The sequence below is a fragment of the Myxocyprinus asiaticus genome, chromosome 4, assembly GCF_019703515.2.
Source record: "Myxocyprinus asiaticus isolate MX2 ecotype Aquarium Trade chromosome 4, UBuf_Myxa_2, whole genome shotgun sequence".
In the NCBI taxonomy this organism is placed as follows: Eukaryota; Metazoa; Chordata; class Actinopteri; order Cypriniformes; family Catostomidae; genus Myxocyprinus; species Myxocyprinus asiaticus.
The window spans coordinates 26377151-26401925 of NC_059347.1; the positions used below are offsets into that span (position 1 = coordinate 26377151).

Consider the following 24775-nt stretch of genomic DNA (forward strand, 5'->3'; position numbering starts at 1 on the left):
CACACAGACGTGTCAAGGAATTTGGCTACAGTTGTCGTATTCCTCTTGTTAAGCCACTCCTGAACCACAGACAACGTCAGAGGCGTCTTACCTGGGCTAAGGAGAAGAAGAACTGGACTGTTGCCCAGTGGTCCAAAGTCCTCTTTTCAGATGAGAGCAAGTTTTGTATTTCATTTGGAAACCAAGGTCCTAGAGTCTGGAGGAAGGGTGGAGAAGCTCATAGCCCAAGTTGCTTGAAGTCCAGTGTTAAGTTTCCACAGTCTGTGATGATTTGGGGTGCAATGTCATCTGCTGGTGTTGGTCCATTGTGTTTTTTGAAAACCAAAGTCACTGCACCCATTTACCAAGAAATTTTGGAGCACTTCATGCTTCCTTCTGCTGACCAGCTTTTTAAAGATGCTGATTTCATTTTCCAGCAGGATTTGGCACCTGCCCACACTGCCAAAAGCACCAAAAGTTGGTTAAATGACCATGGTGTTGGTGTGCTTGACTGGCCAGCAAACTCACCAGACCTGAGCCCCATAGAGAATCTATGGGGTATTGTCAAGAGGAAAATGAGAAACAAGAGACCAAAAAATGCAGATGAGCTGAAGGCCACTGTCAAAGAAACCTGGGCTTCCATACCACCTCAGCAGTGCCACAAACTGATCACCTCCATGCCACGCCGAATTGAGGCAGTAATTAAAGCAAAAGGAGCCCCTACCAAGTATTGAGTACATATACAGTAAATGAACATACTTTCCAGAAGGCCAACAATTCACTAAAAATGTTTTTTTTATTGGTCTTATGATGTATTCTAATTTTTTGAGATAGTGAATTGGTGGGTTTTTGTTAAATGTGAGCCAAAATCATCACAATTAAAAGAACCAAAGACTTAAACTACTTCAGTCTGTGTGCATTGAATTTATTTAATATACGAGTTTCACAATTTGAGTTGAATTACTGAAATAAATGAACTTTTCCACAACATTCTAATTTATTGAGATGCACCTGTATACATTTTATGATTAGTATCCTGCTGAACAGACTTCAAATTGGTTTCAGAATGAAAGCATATGCTTTAGGTGTATGAAGACAAAACAGTCCTTCAACACACTTCTTATTGTGATCTGTTGACTTTTTCAATTATTTTATGATTTTTCCCCTCCACTCAAACATACACTAAAGAAAGTGAAAGCTGTGTCAGTCATTACAACTAGAGTTATTACTATTTCAAATTTGTATTTAGTTTTTATTTCTACTTCATTTTCAATTTGTCCATTCAATTTAGTTTAGTTTTATCTACAATTATGGGTGAAATACATGTAATTAATTAAATACATTTAATGTGTTTAATAGATTTAATAAATGGTAATATTAAAAGATTTAATAATGCCCATAAAATTAGACAACAAAAAAATCAGAAAATATCAGATACCATTAGAAATGTATTTATTCTACTACACTTCACACTTTTCAGTCCTCCTGCTGTGTCCAAGTGTAGCCTACTTCCCTAAAGTCAAGATACAATTTTTAATGACAAACTCTCCTTGAGATGACGTGTTGTTCTTTTCACATTATATTTAGTATGGATAATAGGTGAATAGAGACTTCTCCCCTCACTTGTGTTCTTCATTGTATTTTCGGACTTTTTTGCCATTGAAATGCAAGTGCCAGCTCTACAGGTAACACAAAGAGGTTGCACTACAAATATGTAATGGACCGAGTTTTACAATTTCCATGGTCTATTTAATCCGTCATATTAGTTTAAATATCCTTGATATTTCCTAGCATATTTGAATTTGTCTCGATATAGTCAACATTTTCAGTTAGAAATGACTTTGCGTAGTAACACGAGTCTGATAAAACATTTGTTCTATTTAATAATTTGCAGAGTTGGGGAACATACTTTTTAAAATAACGTACGTTATTGATCTTTCTGGATGAGAGCGGCAGAGCATGTCTGGCGAATGGTGATCTCTTTCCCGCACACACATACAGCACGGGCGGGTGAGAGAGTTAAAAAAGTACTTTGAAAGAGTGCGCGCTGCCACTCTCAGCCACAATAATCACACATAAGGACATATACGTGTGAAAACTGATGTGCAGTATCAAATACACAGAATGAATGGTAGTACTAACTGTAGAGAGCACATCATTATGAATGTCAAAGCCAAATCCTGGACATTTAGAGGCAATTTTGAAATCACAGACGGATGCTTTTTTCAGGTCTGAAAAAGAGGACATGTCTGGGGAAAAGAGGATGTATTGTCACCCCATGTTATGTTATTTGTTTGCTTGTTTGTTTGTCATTGCATCACAAATGCCATGGACTTTTTTTTCTGAAAAACATCCCGAGACCTAAAGGCTTGAGTCCGAGTCAAGTCCGAGTAAAAATGCATCTGAGTCCGTGACAAGTCCAAGTCCATTAAAATTGGACTTGAGACTCGGACTTGAGGACCCCAATTCTACCACAGAGCAAAACAACCAACAAATGGCTTACTTATAGTTGCCAATGCATATCAAGTTGGGATACGAGAAAGTATTTTTACTTAAAAAAGCTTTAAAGGGATAGTTCACTCAAAAATGAAAATTCTCTAATCATTTACTCAGCCTCTTGCCATCCCAGATGTGTATGACTTTCTTTCTTCTGCAGAACACAAACGATGATTTTTTGAAAAACTTCTCAGCTCTGTTGGTCCATTCAGTGCAAGTGAATGATGGCCAGAACTTTGAAGTTCATAAAAAGCCCATAAAGGCAGCATAAAAGTAATCCAATGACTCCAGTGGTTAAATCCATGTCTTCAGAAGCGATATAATAGGTTTGGATGAGAAACAGATCAGCATTTAAGTCCTTATTTTTACTATAAATCTCCACTTTCACCTCCACATTTTTCTTCTTTTCTTTTTGGCAATTCACATTCTTCATGCATATCACCACCTACTGGGCAAGGAGAAGAATTTACGGTAAAAAAGGACTCAAATGTTGATCTGTTTATTATCCACACCTATCATATTGCTTCTGAAGACATGGATTTAACCACAGGATTCATATATGCTGTCTTTATGTGGTATATGGAGCTTCATAGTTCTGGCCACCATTTACTTGCATTGAATGGACCAACAGAGCTGAGATATTCTTCTAAAAATCTTTATCTGACTTCAGGAAAAGTAAGAAAGTCATACACATATTGGATATCATGAGGTTAAATAAATGGTGGGAGAATTTTCATTTTTGGGTGAACTAATCCTTTAAGGTTATAGGGAGTTGCCAGTAGGTAAACTGCAGCCATTGAATCTCTTACTGTATATGAGTTTGGGTTCAGCTGCATCACATGTTAATGAAGTGCAAAGCAATGCAGCTCTTTTTCAGTCTTTCAGACTTTCACTACTATGATGTCATTTTTTGTACACTTACACTCAAGGTAAATTCTATTTTAAAACAAAAGTATCAGTGTTCTCAACCATAGAATGTTACAGTACATGTTGTGATGCACAACAATTGTCTTTGGTCCAACTTATAGACAGCATATTTGTGGGATGTCTTCAAACAGAATCAAATAACAAAAGGGCTAATGTAAACACCCTATATAAATTTGCAGTATAAAATCTACCACCAGCTGCCTTGTCAGCAGTTTAACTGGAATGCAATCTCTGTGCCAGTGCTGACATGACTTAAATAAACTTTAAATAAAGGGTGGATAAAAAGTTAGCAAGTAAATCTCCAAATCGATATGGTGGTGTTAGTCTGAGAGTTAACCTCAAACCAGAAGTTTCGAACCAGCAAGGTGCTCCAAACTCAAATGTGTGTTAAGTAATAGCATCCAAGACGTTCTTCATCAATATAGACATATAAAATACAGTATGACAACACGGTTTTCAAGCAAGTTTTAATGTCTTTTGTGTTTTGAATTAATAAAATGTCTTATTAAAAGGCTTCTCGTGATATCTAATCAGCATGCGCCAATGTGTGAGTTTAATCAAATCCGCACAGATAAACTCTTCAAATGGAATTCCTCAAATATCTCCACTGAACAGACTGTCAGGTGCTTTTATAAAGGGCAAAGGTAATGTTTAACAGGAGAAAACACTCATGGAGCTTCCCTTTGCTCAGGCCACAGAAATCTAATGCCAAGGATCTAAAAGCAACTTTCTGGAGCAACATACGTGCCAAAAAAGGATAGGTCATTGAAACAGCAGAGGTTCCAGTTCTGGACAAAGAGACAAAGCTCAAGGAGCATCTGTAGGGCTAAAAAGACACAATAAGTAGCTCAAGTATCTAGAGTATGTAGTCTCATAATTCATCATGGCTTATTGATGATGCAAAGTAGGAAGTAGGTTTGATAGGAATATATGACAGGCAAAGGAGTTTAACTTGCCTTGAAATAGTAATAACAACTCGACTGTTTTATAATAAGGGTAATTACAAACTTAGATTAACCAGGCGGATTAAATGGCCATTATTTGGCTATTTTGAAAGTATGGCTGATAACTGTATAATATATACAGTCATGTGTGTATATATTATGTACAGGATATTATATATAATTTTAGATATCGAGAAAAGCCGTTATTACGTTATGGCATGAATATTCATATCACAAAACCACATCATTTGTGTAAGGCCATCCACCACCAAAACCATCCATTGATCATGGGCAGCAGATGTTTGCCAAGTTGCACACGCGCAATGGCACCACGGTGCATTCATTTCAGTTTGCATATAATAGTTTCAGTGACATGAAGTGACGTTACTTACATCCATATCGTGGTCTGAGAGAGTTTGCGCCGTCTTCATGGTACATCCTGAGCTGAATTTCTGCTGAGCAAGACTTTCTGACACTTGTTTCAGACTTCTTTTCAATGTGACAACTTGGGATGATGTCGTAGCGAAACAAAATGTGCTCCTCTTGTCATAGCATTGGTCCCCAGCAAAGCACCGTACCCATTGTATTCAGTCGCTTTCAGTTACTGCGTCTCTTCCTTTGCCTGTCAGGCTGATCTAATCTAACCCCCTCGATCTGAAGCCTATATTGATCGCTCGTCTCTCTGGAGTCTGGCAGAAGATCAGGAGAGCTCCGAGACTGAATAGCACGGCTCCACCTGCTGGCGAGTCACGCTCTCCTGACTGAACCGATTGTCAAAAGTTACATTGTGCAGTTGCTCTTTTTCTATACATTCTGACCCCTTGGAAATTACTTTAGTTAACGCAGTCAAGTTGATACAGTCATTTTAAATTTTAATATTTGTTGTTAGTACATGAAGCACATCTTTAGGTTACCTGACAAAATATTTTTTGCAAGGGAGGGTAGGTGTCCTACAGGATATTTTACATATAGGGAGACGTTTTATCAGTTAAATGAATAGTTCACCCAAAAATGAAAATTCTCTTATCATTTACTCATTCTTATGTCATCCCAGATGTGTATGACTTTGTGTATGACCAAAACTTTGAAGCTCTAAAAATCACATAAAGGCAGCACAAAAGTAATCCATACGACTCCAGTGGTTTAATCCATGTCTTCAGAAGAAATATGATAGGTGTGGGTGAGAAACAGAACAATATTTAAAGGGATAGTTCACCCAAAAATGAAAATTCTCTTATCATCTACTCACCTCATGCCATCTCAACTGTGTATTACTTTCTTTCTTCTGCAGAACACAAACTTAGATTTTTAGAAGAGTATCTTAGCTCTGTAGGTCCATACAATACAAGTGAATGGTGGCCAGGCTTTTGAAGCTCCAAGAAGGAGATAAAGTCAGCATAAAGGTAATCCATAAGACTCAAGTGGTTTAATCAATGACTTCTGAAGCAATCCAGTTGTTCTTGGGTGTGAACGGACCAAAATATAACTCAATGTACATCTTGCCATTGCAGTCTCTAGGCACGATCATGATTTCACACTCAATTGCACAAGTGCTTGAAGCATGCACAGAGCGCTAGCAGAGATTCTTTTAAGTATTGAGATAACAACCTCCATGACTCTATCATAGGAGAGAGCGTAACGGTCAACTAGCGTATTGTGACAGTAAGTCACCGTTTGCAGATACCATACAAATGAATGGGGAAAGCCATAAACTGACACACACCTGTCGAAAAATTGTCCGTGTCTTCTCTGATAAAACAGCTATTTTATCTTAGTAAATTCTACACATAGTTTGTTCCAAAAGGATTATTTGGTGTAAAACATGTTGAAGATTAGTGGACAGGCGGTCAGCTCATTAAGTGAAAAAAACTGCCTTTCGTCTCCTCGGCAATGTACCGCAAATATAAAGTCTATGGGACCGTGGCGTTATGCTATTTTATGCTATTTGTAGGCTCCCCTTAGAAGGACTCTGGCATGGTCTGCTTTTTGGAGCTTCAAACGCCTGGCCACCAGTGGCGGACTGGCCATTGGGAGAACTGGGACTTTCCCCGTGGGCTGGGGGCAGCGATATGCAGAAAAGGACAACCCCCCCCCCCCCCCCCACACACTTTTAAAAATCTTCGTTTGTGTTCTGCAGAAGAAAGAAAGTCATACACATCTTAGATGGCATGAGGGTGAGTAAATGATAAGATCATTTTTTTACTAAGAATTCTCCTCCCTGCCCAGTATGTGGTGATATGCATGAAGAACGCGGATCAACAAAAACAAAAGAAGAAGTGGATATTTATAGGTACTCCCGCAGGTACAGTGTATGGAAAGTTATTTATAAAGTAATCCACTGCTACTATTACTTCTCTAATATTGTAATCTGATTACTTATTACTTTATTGCAAAATTAATCAAATTACTACTTACTTTACTTTGCAGATACTTTCTAAAACACTTTTCTGCTCAATAAACTATTCAAGATCAAATTTTTATTTCCTCCTAGTTTATTGTTACACAAGTCACCCCATGTTTCTCCCTTGCAACGACTCCTTAGTGACTCTGCTGTCACAGAAACGCAAACGGACGTACATTTGAATATTGTATAATTCATGTTTCAAATGTATTCTACTTAAATGGTATTATGTTATAAATATGTTTAGCCCAAGTAGTGTACTTAATAGTCGGTAAAAAAAAAACTGGTAATTTGCTCCGTAATTATGTTTCCTAGAGGTTATATGAGAACATTTTCAATTAGGACGGGATAAGAATCGTACGTAACATGATTTTTCTTACAGAAACATCCTCAGGGAGCAGTCAGCCCGTCCGAATAAGGTTACTGACATGAATGCTGGTCAATTTTGTGTGTGTTGTGCACTGGTATAGCGCATGCCTCCTGCAGATGTCAGTATTGCACTAGAACGCCAAATAATCTAAATGCGTGGTTCAGGTACAGTAACATTTTGTCTATGCAAATAATGTTCCCAAAGTGTTATCTAACAAAGTCGGATCTCTTCTTTAATTTTATGTAAAAAAAATAAATAAATAAGTAAGTAAATAAAATATTATACCAAAAGCAACTTTTAAAAGTTGTTTAACAGAGTCCCGAGACCTATTTTAAATCTCAGTCCCCTGGGAATCTTCCATGTCAACACCACTGTGTTCAAATTAAATGGACCAATAAAACTGCACAACGAAAGCATTGTTGTAAACAAATAAATCAATACTATTTTTATTCTGATTCAGTTGGCATGACGTTATTTGGCCTATGGCACTACAAGTGTGATTAACTTGGTTTTCCGAGTTTCACACTAATAAAAATTAAACAATATAATGAATAATTATATGTTTTAAAATGGAAATACATTAAATTGTTAGAGCATGTACAAGCATCATTTATTAAATTGCATTTGCACATATGAAACCTCATTTCTGCACATACTGTACCTCAACTCCTTTTGGAGGAACTATGTTAGTGTGGTTGTAAGACAAAGAGGGTTATCACTTTGCTAAGCATTTTTATGTTGCATTCGTCACTATCAGTCTTAAAAGTTGTAACTCTTGTAAAGATTACATTTTTAAGTTCTAATAACAATTGCCTTTCCATTATCAGGCACATACACTTTTCAACACATCTTTATTACCTTCACAAAATATTACAGCTGCTTCTTCTGTATTTTGCTGCCATTAAACACACAACAGTGCTACATTCTCTTGTTTACGCACTTTTTCAGTTTGTTCATCGGCAATGGGAAGCACAAGAACTCATAGCTGAGCACACAGACCTAAAAAGTTAAGTACGTGCAATTTTGTTCAGTGGTGTCTTTTAGGACAGCCGGCTCTTGGTACGTAGGGATAATGCTGCAACGACAAATGAATAGTGAACGGTTCCAACAGTGTACATACACTAACGCTGCATCCATTGCTGTCCCCGAAAATGTGTACACACAGGATTCAGTTTGTATGTCAGTCACAGTAACCCTATGTACAAAATTTACACAGACAAGGACACTATTTTTACTCATACACATGTATGTAAATATACTGTATGTACTGTTCACAAAAGCAAACACACATCATTTCAGACAGCATGTTAACACTACAATATGTACACATATGAAAGAAAAAGTCTTTGTATGAAGACAGGATTACATTAAATACAGTACAGCAACAGTAATTTCTGTAAATGATAACATAATCTCATTTATAAATAATGTTTTCAGGAAACTGCTTTGCTGAGACAGAGACAGCATTAAGCCACTAATCAAAACATATTCAAAGCTAGACATCTTTTTCTTAGAGCTAAATGAATTCTGTAATTCTACTAATAAACGTTTGAATGATTGATGTTGTGTTGAGAGCACCGAATTTGGCACTGACTGGAAAAGCTAAAAATAGTACAGTACAATAGCCGACAAAGACTTCATGTAATAATAGACATTTAAAATTAAAAGTGACTGGACAGACATTTTACTGCAAATCACATCAAACTGCTGAGTATTGTAAGTACAATCAGCATAAAGTAATACTTTTCACTTCAGGGGTAAGTTACATATTATTATATATACTGTATATATATAAACTAATCACAACACCAAATGACTGAGTAAAGAAACTAGATATAAAGCATTAAACAAAACTTATATGCTATAACTGACATTCTGTATCTGTATAAAAATATCTTTCACTGCTCTGGCTTATGTACCTGTTTTTCCAAAGTCTATTCTGGTACCTTAATTAAAATCTAAATATAACCCAAATATATGTAATTCTTTATGGAGAAATAAGCAACCACATTACAAATTTCTGACACTCTTAATGAACTTGACACTGTTAATGAACTCCTGCCCATGCTTGGAAATTACACTTGTAAATGAATCACACATTGTGTGATTATCAAACACATCTCTCTTGCCCTCTCTACAGATTGTAGACCCCATCTGTTGAGGCGGGCCCTCGTAACTCCCTCTGCACCTGCAAACCTGGATGCTCTGTCAAGTCAACAAGTCAAGTCTTTGACATTGTACATAAAAGAGGCTTTCCAGCACAGCAGCATCCTCACCACCCTGATTCTCAATCTTTCTGTCAACGTCATATTAAAAAGATTGAAGAGGTTTTGCTTGAGTGACTGTGGGACACACACTCTTTGCGTCACCTCAAGGTAATATTATCTGCTTCTTCAGTTCATTTGTCATAATAGTCTTATGTAGGAGAGGCACAGCTTCAAAAGGCCATTCACTGTTAGAGAACTTAACATCACAAATGACCATGACTAAGTGGAAAAACAAAATCATTTATGCTTAAAATCTGCATAAAGTATGCTTAACTCAATACGATCATCTAAAGAGCAAAAAGACAGGAAATTTGATAAACCTACTTTTGTAAATCTGGCTTAAAGTACATCTATAGAGTTAGCATGACTACAATGCACAGCTGAGGCCATTTCATCAGAGGTTGGAGTACATGTCCAAAAGGTTTGGTAATAAAAGTACAGGAATAAATAAGTGCCTGAAATACAACATTTCTATTAGTTGCAACTCTATGGGTATTAAACATAATAACCAATTCAATTAATTCACTAACAAAATTTACTAAAATGTCTCTTGTATTACATTTTATTATACCCATGTTGCTCATCAGTGATGTCTTCAGAATATACTATACTGCCAAATCCCGAGGCTAGGCACTAGCAGTAGAGGCTTGTTCACTGGGAGAGCTAGTTTATCAGTAGACACTTTTTTAGTCCTACTTTTCTATTTCTACTTTTATATTGCTCTAGCTATTCTCTCATCTCTGCATGTAATTCTCTGGGTTCAGTCAACCAGCTGTGATACAGCTGTGCAGCTTTTTCAGTTTTTTCTGATCATCCAGGTTCTCTGCATATTTACAGCAGGCTTGGACTGCTCATTAATAGCTTGTTTTGCACAAGTCTTAATAAGGGGACATAAATATTTAAGCTCACTTCCATGTGTAGGCTGCTACAAACCCTTAAAAAGCCAACCAGGAAAGCCAAGGGTCATTTGTAGAATGATGTTAAAATGATTGCAGAGAAAAAATGACAGATTAGATTATCAAGACATTTTATCTTGGGAGAGATTTTTTACAGAATATGTAGATTTGGTAGTGCTTAATAATGGAATTATTTTATGAACACAACTGCCTGTGGCACCGGCTATTCAGTAGACTTTATTCACAGCAGCGGCATCTTTGATTTTTGTCGTGAATGAAAATGAGGCAGTGAGGGATAGTCTTACCGTCTCTTCAATGACATGCACTGTATAAAGCTATTAAAAATATCCTAGATCTCATTTTCCACAACTCCTGTTGTCTGGAGTTTTTTTTTTTTTTTTTTTTGTCTACTGAAATTTCTTGGAAAGAGATTTTTTCAAAGTTTAGTTAGCAGAACATTCCAAAAACACTTTAAACAACTGTACAACCCATGGAAGAGACTGTACGTCTATCCCTCACAGCCTCATTGTCATTCTGTCAAAAATCAAATATGTCGCTGCTGTGAATAAGGTCCATAATGTAACTAAACTACTGTTTCCTATCTTCGTCCTGTAGAAACATCACAAAAAAGTAAAAGAATTTGTATAAAGAAGTGCACAATGCACTGTAATGAGAAATGAGGGTTAAGTCAAGCCTTTTGAATTTCTCCATACCTCTGACACAAGGTTTACATGAGGACATTGGACCTGGTGTCAGGTAGTCGCAATCCCACCAAACCACCACCGACGAGCACTGATGAGGCCAGAAGAATCGGAATGGCTTTGGTTATACCCACTAAAGAGCCAAAAATCAGATTGCCCATCACTGCAGCTAGTTTGCACAATGCATTACAGAAGCCAAATCCAGTGCCTCTGAAATAGAGAGATAGTTGGATTGAAGGAGGATGGAAGAGAAAGAAGGCAATAAGAAAAATGTCTTAAACTGATATTTGAAGACCCCCTGAAATTTGCGACTTTTCAGTTGATGTCTTTCAGGTTTGAGGCCATATATTTGCTAGTGTACTAGAAAATGTTGACAAAAATCAACAGATCAAGCAGATACATGCATTTAAAACTGACATTCTTTCTCATTCAGAAATATAGACCAAAAATACTGATGATTTTTGTCCAATCAAATGATGTCTATGAGAATGTGCCCTCCCCCAGTACCACCTGCAACCCACTAGCAAGTATGTTTATTGCTTTAATGTAACTAAAGACTATTGGCTATTTGCTACTTAAGGTATACTGCCAGGTTGAGTCCTTCAATATGTCCCGTCCAATCATTTGGTTTCAACAGGAAATGCATCAACATAGGACAGAAAACTGCACTTTTCAAGTGATGAGTACAACCCCACCTTCTGTCTGTAGGATAAAGTTCAACTGTCACGATGTCCAGGGAGTTCCAGGCGGAGATACTCAGTCCATTGTACAGGCACAGCATCCCAATCATCATAGACTCACTGGTGCCAAACCACAGGAAGAAGCAGCTGATACCAGATAGGATCATGGAAAATCCTGATAAAAGAGAAAATACTTACACAGTGAGTGAAAGACATGTTTTTAAAATGACAATATCTACAGTAACTGTGATTCACAGTATAGTTTTACTGTACTTTGACAGTAGATGAAGACTGATAGACGATTTTGCAGATACCGATAACTTAGGTGGTGAAAAGGGCACATAACCGATTAATCGGCCAATAGTCTTTAAAATCGATTTATAGAATGTAAAAAAAAAAAAAACTAAGTCATTTATTACTGTGACGGGCACAGACATAGACGCTACAAGAGTCCGTGCAGTTTATTGTTCAACTAAAATCCCAATATTGACCAGAACAAAATTAAGATTTGGTGGATAACGTAGGACCTTTAACTATAGACAAGCCTGAAAACACAGCAGACTCTAAATTTAAATTACAGAGATTTGTTACAATGCTCTATAGTAAAGTAGGCTATAAAAAGCTTGATTTGGTAAAAAGCCTATATATTCATCAGATGAAGGGTTTAATTTGATAAATAGCCTAAATATTCACCAGATGAAGGCTTTTGTATTCTTATATCACCATTTGAGCTGTAATGAGGAATAAGGTTTAAAATTATGTATAAGATATTAAGTTGATGACAGGCATGTTTCTATATAGTCACGTTTTTCTTTGCATGCCCTTGCTTTAATTTAGAACACTTAATTACCTAAGAAAAATAACAAGCAATGTCTTTAAGTGAGAATAAAAATAGGGGTGAATGATGATATGGCATTTAGATATAGCAAATCCCCACAAGGTGTCAATGATTGTTTTTATTTCACCTCTACAGGCTGTTGCTATACTGTAGAATCAAGCTCATCTAACTGTAGATTCCTCTAGCGCAAACCACAGAGGAACACAGAGGAATACATTTTTTATTTTTTATTACTATCGGCATTGATTTGTACAGATAACCAATATTTCCAAAAAGCAACTTTCGGCACATTAATCGATACTCCAATATATCTGTCTAACTCTATTTGACAGTACTGCAAAGTGCTTCAATCCACATAACAAATATTATGTTCTAGCTACTATATTGTATTGTAAATTAATGTAATAATATCTGCCTCACCTAACATAGACAAGCGGCCAATTTTGTCCATGAGAAGAGCAGATACAATGTTGCCAGGCAGCACAGCCAGTGTTCCCAAGAAATTGACAAAGTAGACCCAGTAAGCACTATAATCATCCTCAAACGTCATTTGACAGCCAGTTTTGTTGTGGTAAAATGTGCTGTTTACAATGTCCGTGTTTATAAGTTTGGAGTCATCAATATCTGTCAAAAACAAAAAATTTGATGAGATTTTAGAGCACTGTAGATACGGACTGCACGGACATGCCACAAAGTGGTAAAATGCTGATGCCATGTTTTGTGTTCAAAAATAAATGCCTTAATTTACCAGTGTTATAGAAGACAGCCTGAACGAATGTGCAGTTTCGAAAGAATGATCCCACTGAGGTCACATCGTCAAAAAAGCAGCTTTGAAAGGTGGAATTGATGAAAGTGACTGACTTGAATTTCATACTAATAAACCTGAGGATTGAATAAAAAAAGAAATGACTGTGATAATCTGCAGGGGAATTGTATTGCTCAGAACATTTCAGTACCAGTTATTACATAAATACAAAGATAACTGTTTCATTAGCCTTTGAATAAGTCACCTGTCATTGACAAATAAGCCATTAGTGTGTATCTGGTTTTCTAGGGTGAAATTGAAGGTGAAGTCTTCAATACATTCGTTGGAATGCCTTTGTACTTTGGAGGCATATTCATTGGCTTGAAGGTGTTTGATGACATCAGGGAACCACACAGATAAACCATAATACCTGCAGGAGAAGTGGAGTTCTTTAAAAGACATTTTAGCATGAGCTAGCATAAATATAAGTTTTGTCAAGACCAGTATTTAGTCAAGAGCAGCAGCCAATTTTAGAGCTACAGAAGAGGGGAAGATTTTCAGTCCATAATAATTAAACTTCTTCTTACAAAAAGCTTTAACTTTAGAAGATTTGGAATAGAGCACACAAGTCGTGAAGACTACATACTAATATACTTTAATGTTGCTTTTTTGTCATTTTTGGAGCTTGACAGCATCTGTCCCCTTTAACTTTAATTTAGCAGTGTGAAATATTTATTTTTGTGTTCCAAAGGAGAAAGACAGGCATATGGGTTTCGAATAACATTAGATAAATAAGTAGATTAATTAATTCATACTTTAAAAATAAATCTAAACTCATTCTTTATTTTACCTACATGGCTAACAGTACACACACACACACACACACACACACTCACACACACACACACACACACACACAGTCTTTCTACCTTGCAGCAGTAATCCTGCCCTTTTCAAATCATGAGCAGTTCTCTGAATGTTCAGTAAAGCTGAGTGACCTGTAGTTACAAATATTAAGGACTTACCCAAATGACAGTGTAAACCACACAATCGCTAGCTTCACTGTACTGTCTTTCACTGGATAATTAAAACACTTCAAGAAATTCAACCAAATCTGGAAGAACACAGAAAGGTGTTTTTAATTTTAGTCATAATCACAGGTACACTATAATTCATATCAATTATAGAACAAAATGTACCCCATGAAGTTCAGTCTTTACTCTGAAGATCACTTTAGAGAAAAAGTTGCCATCGGTCTGCATCTCTACAAACTCATCAATCTGTTTTGGCATCTTAATTCTGTTCACCTACAAGAAGAAACACCAGTTACCAATTTTAAGCAATGAGTGTCCAAAAAGTGTACAAAGTTACTTTTGTGGCCCACTGTATTTTGAAGAAGGTAGAATACTGTATGTAAAAGAAAGTATAAGAGTGCCCATTTTAGTGACAGTTTGATCATTGGGGTGCTCACAAAGCCTTCATGCAGATTGCAAGCTGTCTCTATAGTTGTAAAGCTCAGTAAATGACACAAGCCATCTTTAAAGCGCACATACCAGGCAAGATGAGACAATCATTCATGAATTTAGGCAACTTTAAAATACAGTATGGTTGTCGTGCTAAGCTGCTTAAAGTAAGCGCAGTGAGGGAATCAACTCACGGTGAAGATTTTCTCGGGCTGTCCACGGGCCCGCATGTTTGTGTCATGAATGTGCTGGAGGATCATCCAGGCCTCGTCGTGCTTCCCCACCTGAAAGGATGGAGCAGAAAAAAATCGCTGAGAGATTAAGTGGATTAAATGCCAACCGCAGTGCTAAATGACAGCCGCCCACCTCCAATGTGATGGCAAGCCTGAAAGAGGGGTGTAGGGAGTCACGACAAGCACGAATCATTAGCTTCAAAGAGAGTCGTGTTCCCTTAAGTCAGGCAGTTTCCTCAGATGTTCAAGACTGTTGTAACACTGAATGGAAGTACTTGTAAACATTTAGCAATAGAGCAGCCCACGCCAATAAAAGAGACATCATGTTATGTACCTTCCGTAACTTAAACTTAGACTATGCTTGTGTTGTAAGGAAGTATTTCTATAAAAAGATACCACATATGTTCAAAAATATGCTCTGGTCAAGCTCTGGCACTTAAAACTTTATTAATTATATCTTGATTGTGTACAAAATGACAAGACAAATAACAGGACATCCAACAGAATGGAGCCCAACAGGGTGGATATAATGTCGGCTTATGATGACTTATTTATTTATTTATTTACCGTCTTTTGAAATTGTGATATTGTACAGATTTCTGTAATACTGTATTGTATATATAGCTTTAGCTGGCTCATTGGTTGTATGGTACTGTTTCCTGTAGCTGGTTTGGAAAGAATTATCATTGCAAGAATGTGCTATACAAATAAATGACAATTTCCTAAACATGTCCTTAATATTCCAAAAAAACTGGTTTTAGTTTTGGTTTTAGTATAAACAAAATGACTAATAAAAGCCAATTAATTAATTTAGGAAACAACATTATACGTTATACAGGACTAACATGATAGAAAGTGACTGTGGACACAGGAGAAACCTATGAAATATTTGCCAGTTAAAACAATATTCCCATGAAAACATATTTTGCTTGTCGTATATTACAATTAGAGAAATGAAAAAAGATGACAAATCTGGAACATTTCTTAATAAATAGATTATTTTATCCAATATGTTAAGAAATATACAGTGTGATGGGGACATGAAAATGTACTACATATTTGGAATGATCTATTATACCTTTCTTCTTAATTCCAGACAATCCTTACCTCCAAGTAGAACCTGGGGCTCTCTGGCATGAAGGTTAAAGCCACCACAGCACAGACACATGGGAAAGCACACACCACCACAAACACCCTCCAGCTGTGAAACTGATAGGCTGAACCCATACTGAAACTCCAGCCTGAGGAAACAACAAACAATTTTTCACATTATTGACCCAGCAAAGACAAAAGTCTTGGCTGGTAGCACTTCAAGTTTGGTTCAAGCCGTACAATATGATCTGAACTGGCACCATTTGTCAGTAACTGCCAGCATGTCACAGTGTTTATGGGCTGAGCAGACATATCCATTTCATTTTCCAAGTGCTGATTGATTACAGTAAAGGTTAGTCTGATGTTAATCTAGAGTTTATTCAACCAGGGAGGCCTACAGCCCTTACAAAGTACACCACAGTACAGTGATGTGGATCAGATAATAATACCAGTGTGTAAAAACTTACTTATACTGTAGTACTTCAATATATACCATTGTACTGAATAATTATACCATATTTAAAGTATCCATGGTACTTAAATGGTACTTCTTTGTTAGAGATAACTGGAATTCAAAATGTTATGTATCAATAATTTTGTTAATTTGGGTTTCGTTGGGTTATAAATTGCAATCCTGAATATGGAATAGCACAACAAAATCTGTAGCAACAGGATGTGCCGACCCAGCCAGTAAGCTTGGTTTAATGGGACGTGTTTTGTATCATTTACATATAAATATATGTTGGTGCACACACTGTGTGTAATGAGTGGCAAATCCAGCACTCATAGGGACATGCTGTGTTCTGCATTATTATAACACCCTCAAGTCAATCAAAACACTGCATATATCTCACACTGAACTACATATGGACAAAAGAGTAACATTGTGGTTAGAGGTGTGGAGCATCATACAATAGAGACTATAAGGTAACAGAAATCCCATTACAACTCTGTTTTAATATTCTAAAATCATGTAAATAAAAGGACTCAGTGATGCAAGCAATCATTAATTGTTCTACATTTCTATTTGAAGTGGTGCCAGGCAGGTTTCTGAAGTCACAAAAAGCAGCTTTAACAGTGTGATGGGATCCCATTGTGCTGTAAATGTATTCTAAGTGTGACAATCAAGCTAGAAAATGTGTTTGTCTGATTACTGTACAGTTTAAGTGCTGCCTTTGGTACTTTTGCACCGTTTGGGTCTTTTTTACCAGTAATGTCTGATGCACTGAGCTGTAAAACAGTGTAGGGAACTAATGATATCATTAAAGTGCAAATGTCCCATTGAAAGGCACAAGTATATTTCCTGGCTTCAAATGCAAACTGACATAGCCACTAAAGGAAATACCCATGCTTTGTGCATGATCAGAATTAGAAAATGAAACATACACCAAATATCTAGGGATCTACTAATTTATAGACACAAATTCCGATGGAATTTGTTTTGATGGGTTAATCTCAAACTAAGAGGAGACTCAACACCTTTTGCCCTTATTAAATCTATTTACACTTGATTGTTTTCCTATTAATGTACTTTTCTCTAGGCACGATAGCTGTATTTATTTTTTTACAGAATTATCATAAATTTAATCCAAAGATGAAGTGGGAGGTAACTGGGGTTTATCAATGCATTAAAATGACAGATTTAAATAAATCCACATATGCATTCAAATAAGACTTTGATGAATGCCGCCAATTATACATGAATGTTGGGATTACAGTGTGTGTTCAAAGAAACCAACATTTTGTGACTGATGTGGATGTTGAAGCGTGATGACAAAAATCTGCACCCAACAAGTAAGACATTACAGCTTGAGGATAGAGGTATAAATATTATTTATGTCTGAATGTGAGTGAAAGAGTTAGATTAGTAGTTCTCTAGTTTTCTTTAGGGTCCAAATTTTACTTTGGACACAAAAAATTAAACAAAAATGCCCTTAAAATCAAACATTTATTATTTTAATAATAGGCTATTTAATAATATTACTATGATTTGCATAGGCCCAACAATATGCAATATTAATAAAGTGTTAATTCACCCAAAAATTAAAATTCTGTCATCATTTACTCACCCTCATGTCTTTGCAAACCAGTATGTTTTTTTTTTTTTCTTATGATAAACACAAAAGGAAACATTTTATTGAATATCCTGGTCTGTCTATTCAGTACAATGGCAGTTGAAAGTGACTCATTTCAAAGCAGTTCAATCCAAGTGCTTCAACCAAAAAAGAAATGGCAAGTGTTGTTACATATATATATATATACAGTATATATATATCTGTTATCGTTAGTTGCATTTTATTATTTGCATTTATCATTGTTTTTTCCAGCTGTCCTCGACCCTATTCAGAACACACCTGCGACCCACTGGTTGAGAACCACTGCTATAGGGATTGGTGAAGCGCTGTGTGTGTGTGTGTTCATTCGGCTATCTCTGTGAGGACCTGTGGTAAATAATGAAAGCAACACTACACTGAAGTATAAGTGAGTACAATGAAGCTGTGACTGCGACAGCAGGCAGGCCCAGAGGGTTAATGTTTCACCCATGTCATTGGAAATTACGTCATTACGTAGATTATGTGCATAATTACCTAAAGGAACGGATGACTGAGTCAGCAGCTAGCAGACCTATCGGTTTTTCACTCATGTACAGTGGTTTGCCTGTGGCTCTACTACCTTGGACTGTATTCATGCTTGTAAAGCAGACTGTAGCTAAAAACACATGCAAACAGATACTTAAACTGTGTGAACACTTCAATGCTGTGATGACGGGAAATGATTCCATTTTTTTTCCAAGTATTACAGTATACAGCTTCATATCTTTCCTACTTGCATTTATTACTTTCCATCACTATTACTATTGTCCATGCTTAAGCCTGGGGTATGCTTCATAATTCGTTATGTTAGAACATTCTAGTCTTTAAAAGTATACTGTCAACGGAGAATGGCCAGACTGGTTCGAGCTGACAGAAAGGCTACGGTAACTCAGATAACCCCTCTGTACAACTGTAGTGAGCAGAATAGCATCTCAGAATGCACAACATGTCAAACCTTGAGGCAGATGGGCTACAACAGCAGAAGACCACCTTGAGTTCCACTTCTGTCAGCCAGGAACAGAAAGCTGAGGCTTCAGTTCTATTATAAATTTATGTTATTATATTATGGTTTGTTAATTGTTATTATGTGTAATTATGTACAGTTGCCCAGAAGTGCACAACACAACCAAATTAGCAAAGCAATTATAAACTGAAAACACAACAAAATAAAGCCACTACATAATGAAATAAAGCCACAACACAATTAAATAAAGCCACTACACAACAAAATTAAGCCACAACACACCTAAATTAACAGAAAATAAATATTTTTTTAAGTAATGTATTTTAAGTCATGTGGCAGTCTGACTCAGTGCATGAGAGATCTTGAGGCTGCTCGGAAGATGCAGAGAGCTGCACGTACCACAGCAAGTCACTTCAAGAGTTCCCCTGTCAACGTGTCTCGAATGAGCATTAACCATGGAACAGAGCATTTCCCTTGAGCGCCTTGCCGTTTTTCACAGGAGCAGGACACCTTCTAAGAGCTGCTGGTATGCATGAATAGCTGCAGGTAACATGATGTCATTTTCGCATTATTGTCTGGTATTGATTCAAGCAAATGTTAATGAAGTTATGTGCATTAAGAGTTCTTAGAGTCCTAACCAGGTATTGGCCAGAGCACTTAAGGAGAAATAAGTACAGTGTTTTTATAACTATTTATTTTCTGATAATTTTGTTATGTTGTGGCTTATTCATTTCATAGTGTTGTGACTTAATTTTGTTGTGTTGTAGCTTATTTCCATGGTGCTGTGGTTTTTCCATTGTGCTGTGGCTTAATTTAGTTGTGTTTACAGCTTGTTTTGTTTTGCTAATTTGCCGCTGTGCACCCCTCAGCCACCGTAGTTAAGTCATTGGTAACACTTTATAATAAGATTGTATTCATTAACCTTTTAATGTTAATGTTAATACTCATTACCATTAACATGAATCTTAATGGACATTAGATAACATGAACCAATGAACGATAGTTTTACAGCACTAATTAATCTTAGTTCATGTTAATTTCAACATACACACACATATATATATATATATATATATATATATATATATATATATATATATATATATATATATATATATATTATTTTATTTTTTTTACATGAATTAACACTGAAAAACTGTATTTTTATAAATCAACAAAGATTTTATTAATGCTCTAAAATAATATTTTTCATTGTTAGTGCATGATACCTAATGCATTTACTAATGTTAACAAATAGAGCCTTAATGTAAAATGTTGCCATCTTTCTGTATCTATTATTAGAGAGGGGTACAGTAAGTAATCTCTGTATTGCACGTGAGTCTATACGTGTGTGTGAGTGTGTGTGTGCTCATTCTCTTGACTCTTGTTAACTTTCCACACATGCACATTCTGTATCACCTGATTACCATTACTGGAGGAAAGGAGAAACTGAATGCATAATAACCACCCATGACTGCTGCCCTTCCTTGCACCCCCTTGTCCACACACACACACACACATACACATACATACATACAGACTCCCAATTTAGAGCCAATGATTGTTTCCCATTGATTCCCAGCATATAGACTGCCTAATACTCTCCTAGCCACTGCGTCTGACAGCCTGTCCCCTGCCTGGGCTCCACCGAGGGCCATTCATAAATCAAGCTCTCCTCTCGCTTTGTCTCTCAAGGCAAGGAGAAAAACCTCATTACGATCTGAACAAAACTGCCCCCCCTTAAAAAGGGAGTGAGAACGGACAGTTACAACCATCGTTTTGGCCGAGCAGCTCCTCTCCACATCCATTCAGCTTCATTCCTCCTCCTTTAACCTCTTTTCCATCATTTCTTTACTGATGAGTGCAGCTTATTTCCAGAGTCGAGGTTCTCATAAATCATCGAGCTATGCCTTCCCCCACCAGAGTGCCTTCATCCTTTAAATATCCCAGCAGTGCTCTGTTTCTACATTAATCACTTAACCTAAAGCTCTGCTCTTCTCTGCCGCCTTACAGTCATCACTGCCAGCTGAGAGGACAGCCCACACGTGCTGGAGAAAAAGCAGGCACCATGACTTTAGCTCCCCGAGAACCTGGTTGCACTGTAATAAGCCTATGATACTTGATTTGAATGGAAATTAGGAAATTAGGTTTATTACCTTCAGAGTTTGCGTCACTTCCAAAAAAGTACCATGGTATTACCATGTTTTTCATAGACAGGGTAACTTGATAAGACCATGCGTTTGGACATGTACCATGGTAAAACCATGTTATTTTAATGGATGATCCATGTTATAAATATAAATAATTATAAATGACTGCCATGACTATAAATGCACATCTGTTACTACACATTCTAGCCTATATTAATGCGCCAAGTTGCTACATTGCTTGTCATTCCCAAACTCTTGCAGTTAGGATAATGAACTATATTACTTGACAGAATCATTATTTATTCTGGCTAATATTAATACTAAATGTAACTGATCATAGAACATTGGGGTCTTTTCTCATATTAGCTGTTTGTGCTATCTCATAAAAGCAAGAAGTCAATCGAATTTGTGCATTACAATGATTTTACCACAGGAGGTTTTTCGTTGTGCACAAGAGCACCCCTTATCCATGGTAAAATAACTGTATGGCCTCTCATGGCTTACTGCTTTACTATGAACATGTGACATAGTAGTACTATACTATTCTTTGAGATAGCTTGGAGTACCATGAAAATACCATGATATATGAATATGGTAATCCTTCAGTACTTTGGTATCAAGGATTATATATTTTAAATTTCCATTATATTACCATTTGATACCACTTCTGCACCATGGTACCACCACTGTACCACAGGGTTAGGAGGGTTTATTGTCTTTCCTTTCCAGTTAAGAGTCATACTGAGCTGATTGGTTGTGCTATGACAAAGAATGTAACCAAATATTCAACATATTGGTGGTTACGGCCCTGGCTGTAACAGATTACAACCATATGCATAATGTATTTGAAGAATTATCACTTCACTGTACAGTAAAAATGGCTATAAGGTCTAGCAAAATAATACAGGTAAAAAAGAGTGCTCTTGAGCAGATATTAATAAGCATAATCTTGTTATCTTACCGTAGTGAGGTATGATGGCCCAGGCCATGGCTGAGGCATAGATTTCTCCAATCATCCAGAACATGCAAAGCCAACTCAGGTGCTCTCCACGCTTCTCTCTTGACAACACCTCAGCAAAGTATGAGAAGACAATGGGAACTGCTCCACCAATTCTAAAGAACATGGAAATTATGTGCAGAATCCTTTATAGTAACATCATTTGGAAAACAGTAACAAGTGTGAATCTGTGTAGCTTTTTTGATTCAACTAAGAGAAAAAAGGGGAACAACTTAAAATAGTTGGTAAAAAATACAAGCTAATCGGTGAGTGCTTTGATTGCAAAAATGTATCAGAGAGTTCAAAAAAGAGGCTAGATTTCAATCTATGACAACGCAAGCAAGCAAGAAAGAAAGAAAGAGAAAGAAAGTAATCACCATCATTAGACTACATTTAGGCTACATTTAATTAAAACTCTATTAAGTACTTACACAGAGGAAGAAAAAGCTGAATTAGTCTAGTCTTGCATTTAACTGCAACACAGACTTAATTAGTCCTCTGTGTCTTCAGTTGTGCAGATCAATATTCCAAATAAACTGTGCAATGTTAGCCTGAAATTTCCAATTATCAAATTATCAAATGTTAGCATGTAGAAGAATCAAGGATTACCTGTCTTATATCTGGGCTGCACTGAAATGCTCTGCATTCTCTGATGTACTTTGAAATCATTCACAAAAATTTGAAGGAATAGTTCAGCCCAAAATAAAAGTTATCACATCATTTACTCACCCTTGTGTTGTTCCAAACCCCTATGACATTTTTTCTACCACTGAGCATAAATGGAGATGTTAGGCAGTATGTTAGTCTTAGTCACCTTAGACACCATTCACTTTATTGCAATGAAAATTGAGACTGAGTCATTTTGCCTTATATCTCATTTAGTGTTGTATGAAAGAAAGAAAGTTATATTTTCTTTCTGAAACAACTTGAAACATCTGAAGAAAAACACATAACTGCCTAAAAAGTACCTAATAAATTACAAGGATTTAAGGAAACTTAAAAAAAAAAAAAAGTCCTTTAAATTGTTTCTTTAGCAGCAGTAATGGTTATCCGTCTGCTGAGGGTTTGGATGAATACTCTAAATTTGGATACCTAAGCCTGTCAATGACCTTAAACCTTATTATTCCACTATGAAATATCTGATTTATCACATATACTGTATACTCTTTTATATAGGCATGATGGTACCACTAACATCATTGTACCCATGTAGACATTTTAATCAGCAACAACATCCTGTGAAATGCTCATTAGGATGCCCAGACTTTAGTGAAAGTCATTACAGGCTGAATGTGTTCAAAGAATCACAATAATCCCATTATCAAAGAGACAAGTGCGGACCCACAGGCAGTCTCTGTCAACGATAGAGTCAAGAAAGCAGCACTGCAGAGGCTATCGATCCAGCCAAATGTAATGTATTGTCTGTCTGAAAAAGACTATTATCTAAAGAATAGGGGAGACATTCTCGTTTTGAAGACAGTTGATAAAAGATGCCCACTGAATAATTCGTCATGATCCAGCTCAGAATGCTCTCCAGAAACCCACATCAAAGTGCAGTTTTAGACTACATCCCGGTACAGGGCTCGACATTAAGCATTGGCATGTGCTTGTCCTCCGGACAAGTAAATTGTCCATTCACATGTCTGAGTAAAAAATTTACTTGTCTGGAGAGAAAAAGGGACATTTAAATTACATGCCCAAGTAACATGACAAGGTTTATGTTGTATGTTTCCTAAAATTATGACTGATGCCCAACCTAATAGTGTACCTATGTAATCAACTCAATTTTCTGCAACAGAAATGTAAACTGCACTGGGTAGGGGAGGAGGCTATTGTCATATGGTAATTATTTTATGTTACGCACGGTAGTCAAATAAAGAAAAATCCATCACCACCATTATCATCAGGGATGCTCATAGTTCTATGGAATGAGATCTACGTTTTCATCATGTTATTGCAGCAAGATCTACCATGTACAATAAAGGCTAAACTTTATCACAATACCAAAATTGCAGTAGTCTGTTTTGAAATGTGACAATTCTCAATACCAGCTTCAAAACCACAACAAATAATAACACTAACTAATTTGTTAATTATGGAAGAATGGCTTCAAGTTCTTAAGTAATTATTCAAGACCAGTAAACAGTTAGTAATAAAATAACAATAAAAACAGCAATGAAGAGAAATAGATGAAAAATAATAGAACAAATTAAGATCAGTGCTTTTTTAAAAGCTTTAAACGTTTTTAACAGCAGTAGGCCATCAAGTATTCAAGTAAACATTCAGAATGAAATGCAACATAAAACTACTACTTTACTGTATGATTATAATACATTAATACTTTTTAAAGCTACTAAAGTTACTCAGTCAAGAGCAGTGAGTGTTTTCTTGTTTTCTTGTTATGGTTGTTTGATTATTATAAGGACATACTAGACGGCAGCAGGACTATTAGCTTACATTTATACTTACAAGCCCGCACTTTTTTCTCCACTGTTTACATCCACTTTAGACATCACTCAATGTGTTTACATGAATACCT

At 36.4% G+C, this 24775-nt stretch overlaps 2 protein-coding genes across 2 annotated transcripts in view; both read right to left on the reverse strand.

Moving 5' to 3' along the window:
- Window positions 1-5020, reverse strand: part of LOC127438660 (ras GTPase-activating-like protein IQGAP1) — a 75853-nt gene extending 70833 nt beyond the window's left edge. The window contains exon 1 of the mRNA XM_051694382.1: window positions 4739-5020. Coding sequence (XP_051550342.1) covers window positions 4739-4784 — 46 coding nt within the window. The 5' untranslated portion in view covers window positions 4785-5020. The remainder of the gene's footprint in view (window positions 1-4738) is intronic.
- A 5645-nt stretch (window positions 5021-10665) lies between these two features.
- The window catches only part of LOC127439561 (synaptic vesicle glycoprotein 2C-like), a 43863-nt gene continuing 29753 nt past the window's right edge, over window positions 10666-24775 (reverse strand). The window contains exons 4-13 of the mRNA XM_051695720.1: window positions 22201-22352; window positions 16048-16181; window positions 14902-14991; window positions 14444-14551; window positions 14270-14358; window positions 13510-13674; window positions 13248-13381; window positions 12920-13123; window positions 11677-11836; window positions 10666-11191 (exon numbers count right to left, since the gene is read on the reverse strand). Of these exons, the coding sequence (XP_051551680.1) occupies window positions 11008-11191; window positions 11677-11836; window positions 12920-13123; window positions 13248-13381; window positions 13510-13674; window positions 14270-14358; window positions 14444-14551; window positions 14902-14991; window positions 16048-16181; window positions 22201-22352 (1420 nt within the window). The 3' untranslated portion in view covers window positions 10666-11007. The remainder of the gene's footprint in view (window positions 11192-11676; window positions 11837-12919; window positions 13124-13247; window positions 13382-13509; window positions 13675-14269; window positions 14359-14443; window positions 14552-14901; window positions 14992-16047; window positions 16182-22200; window positions 22353-24775) is intronic.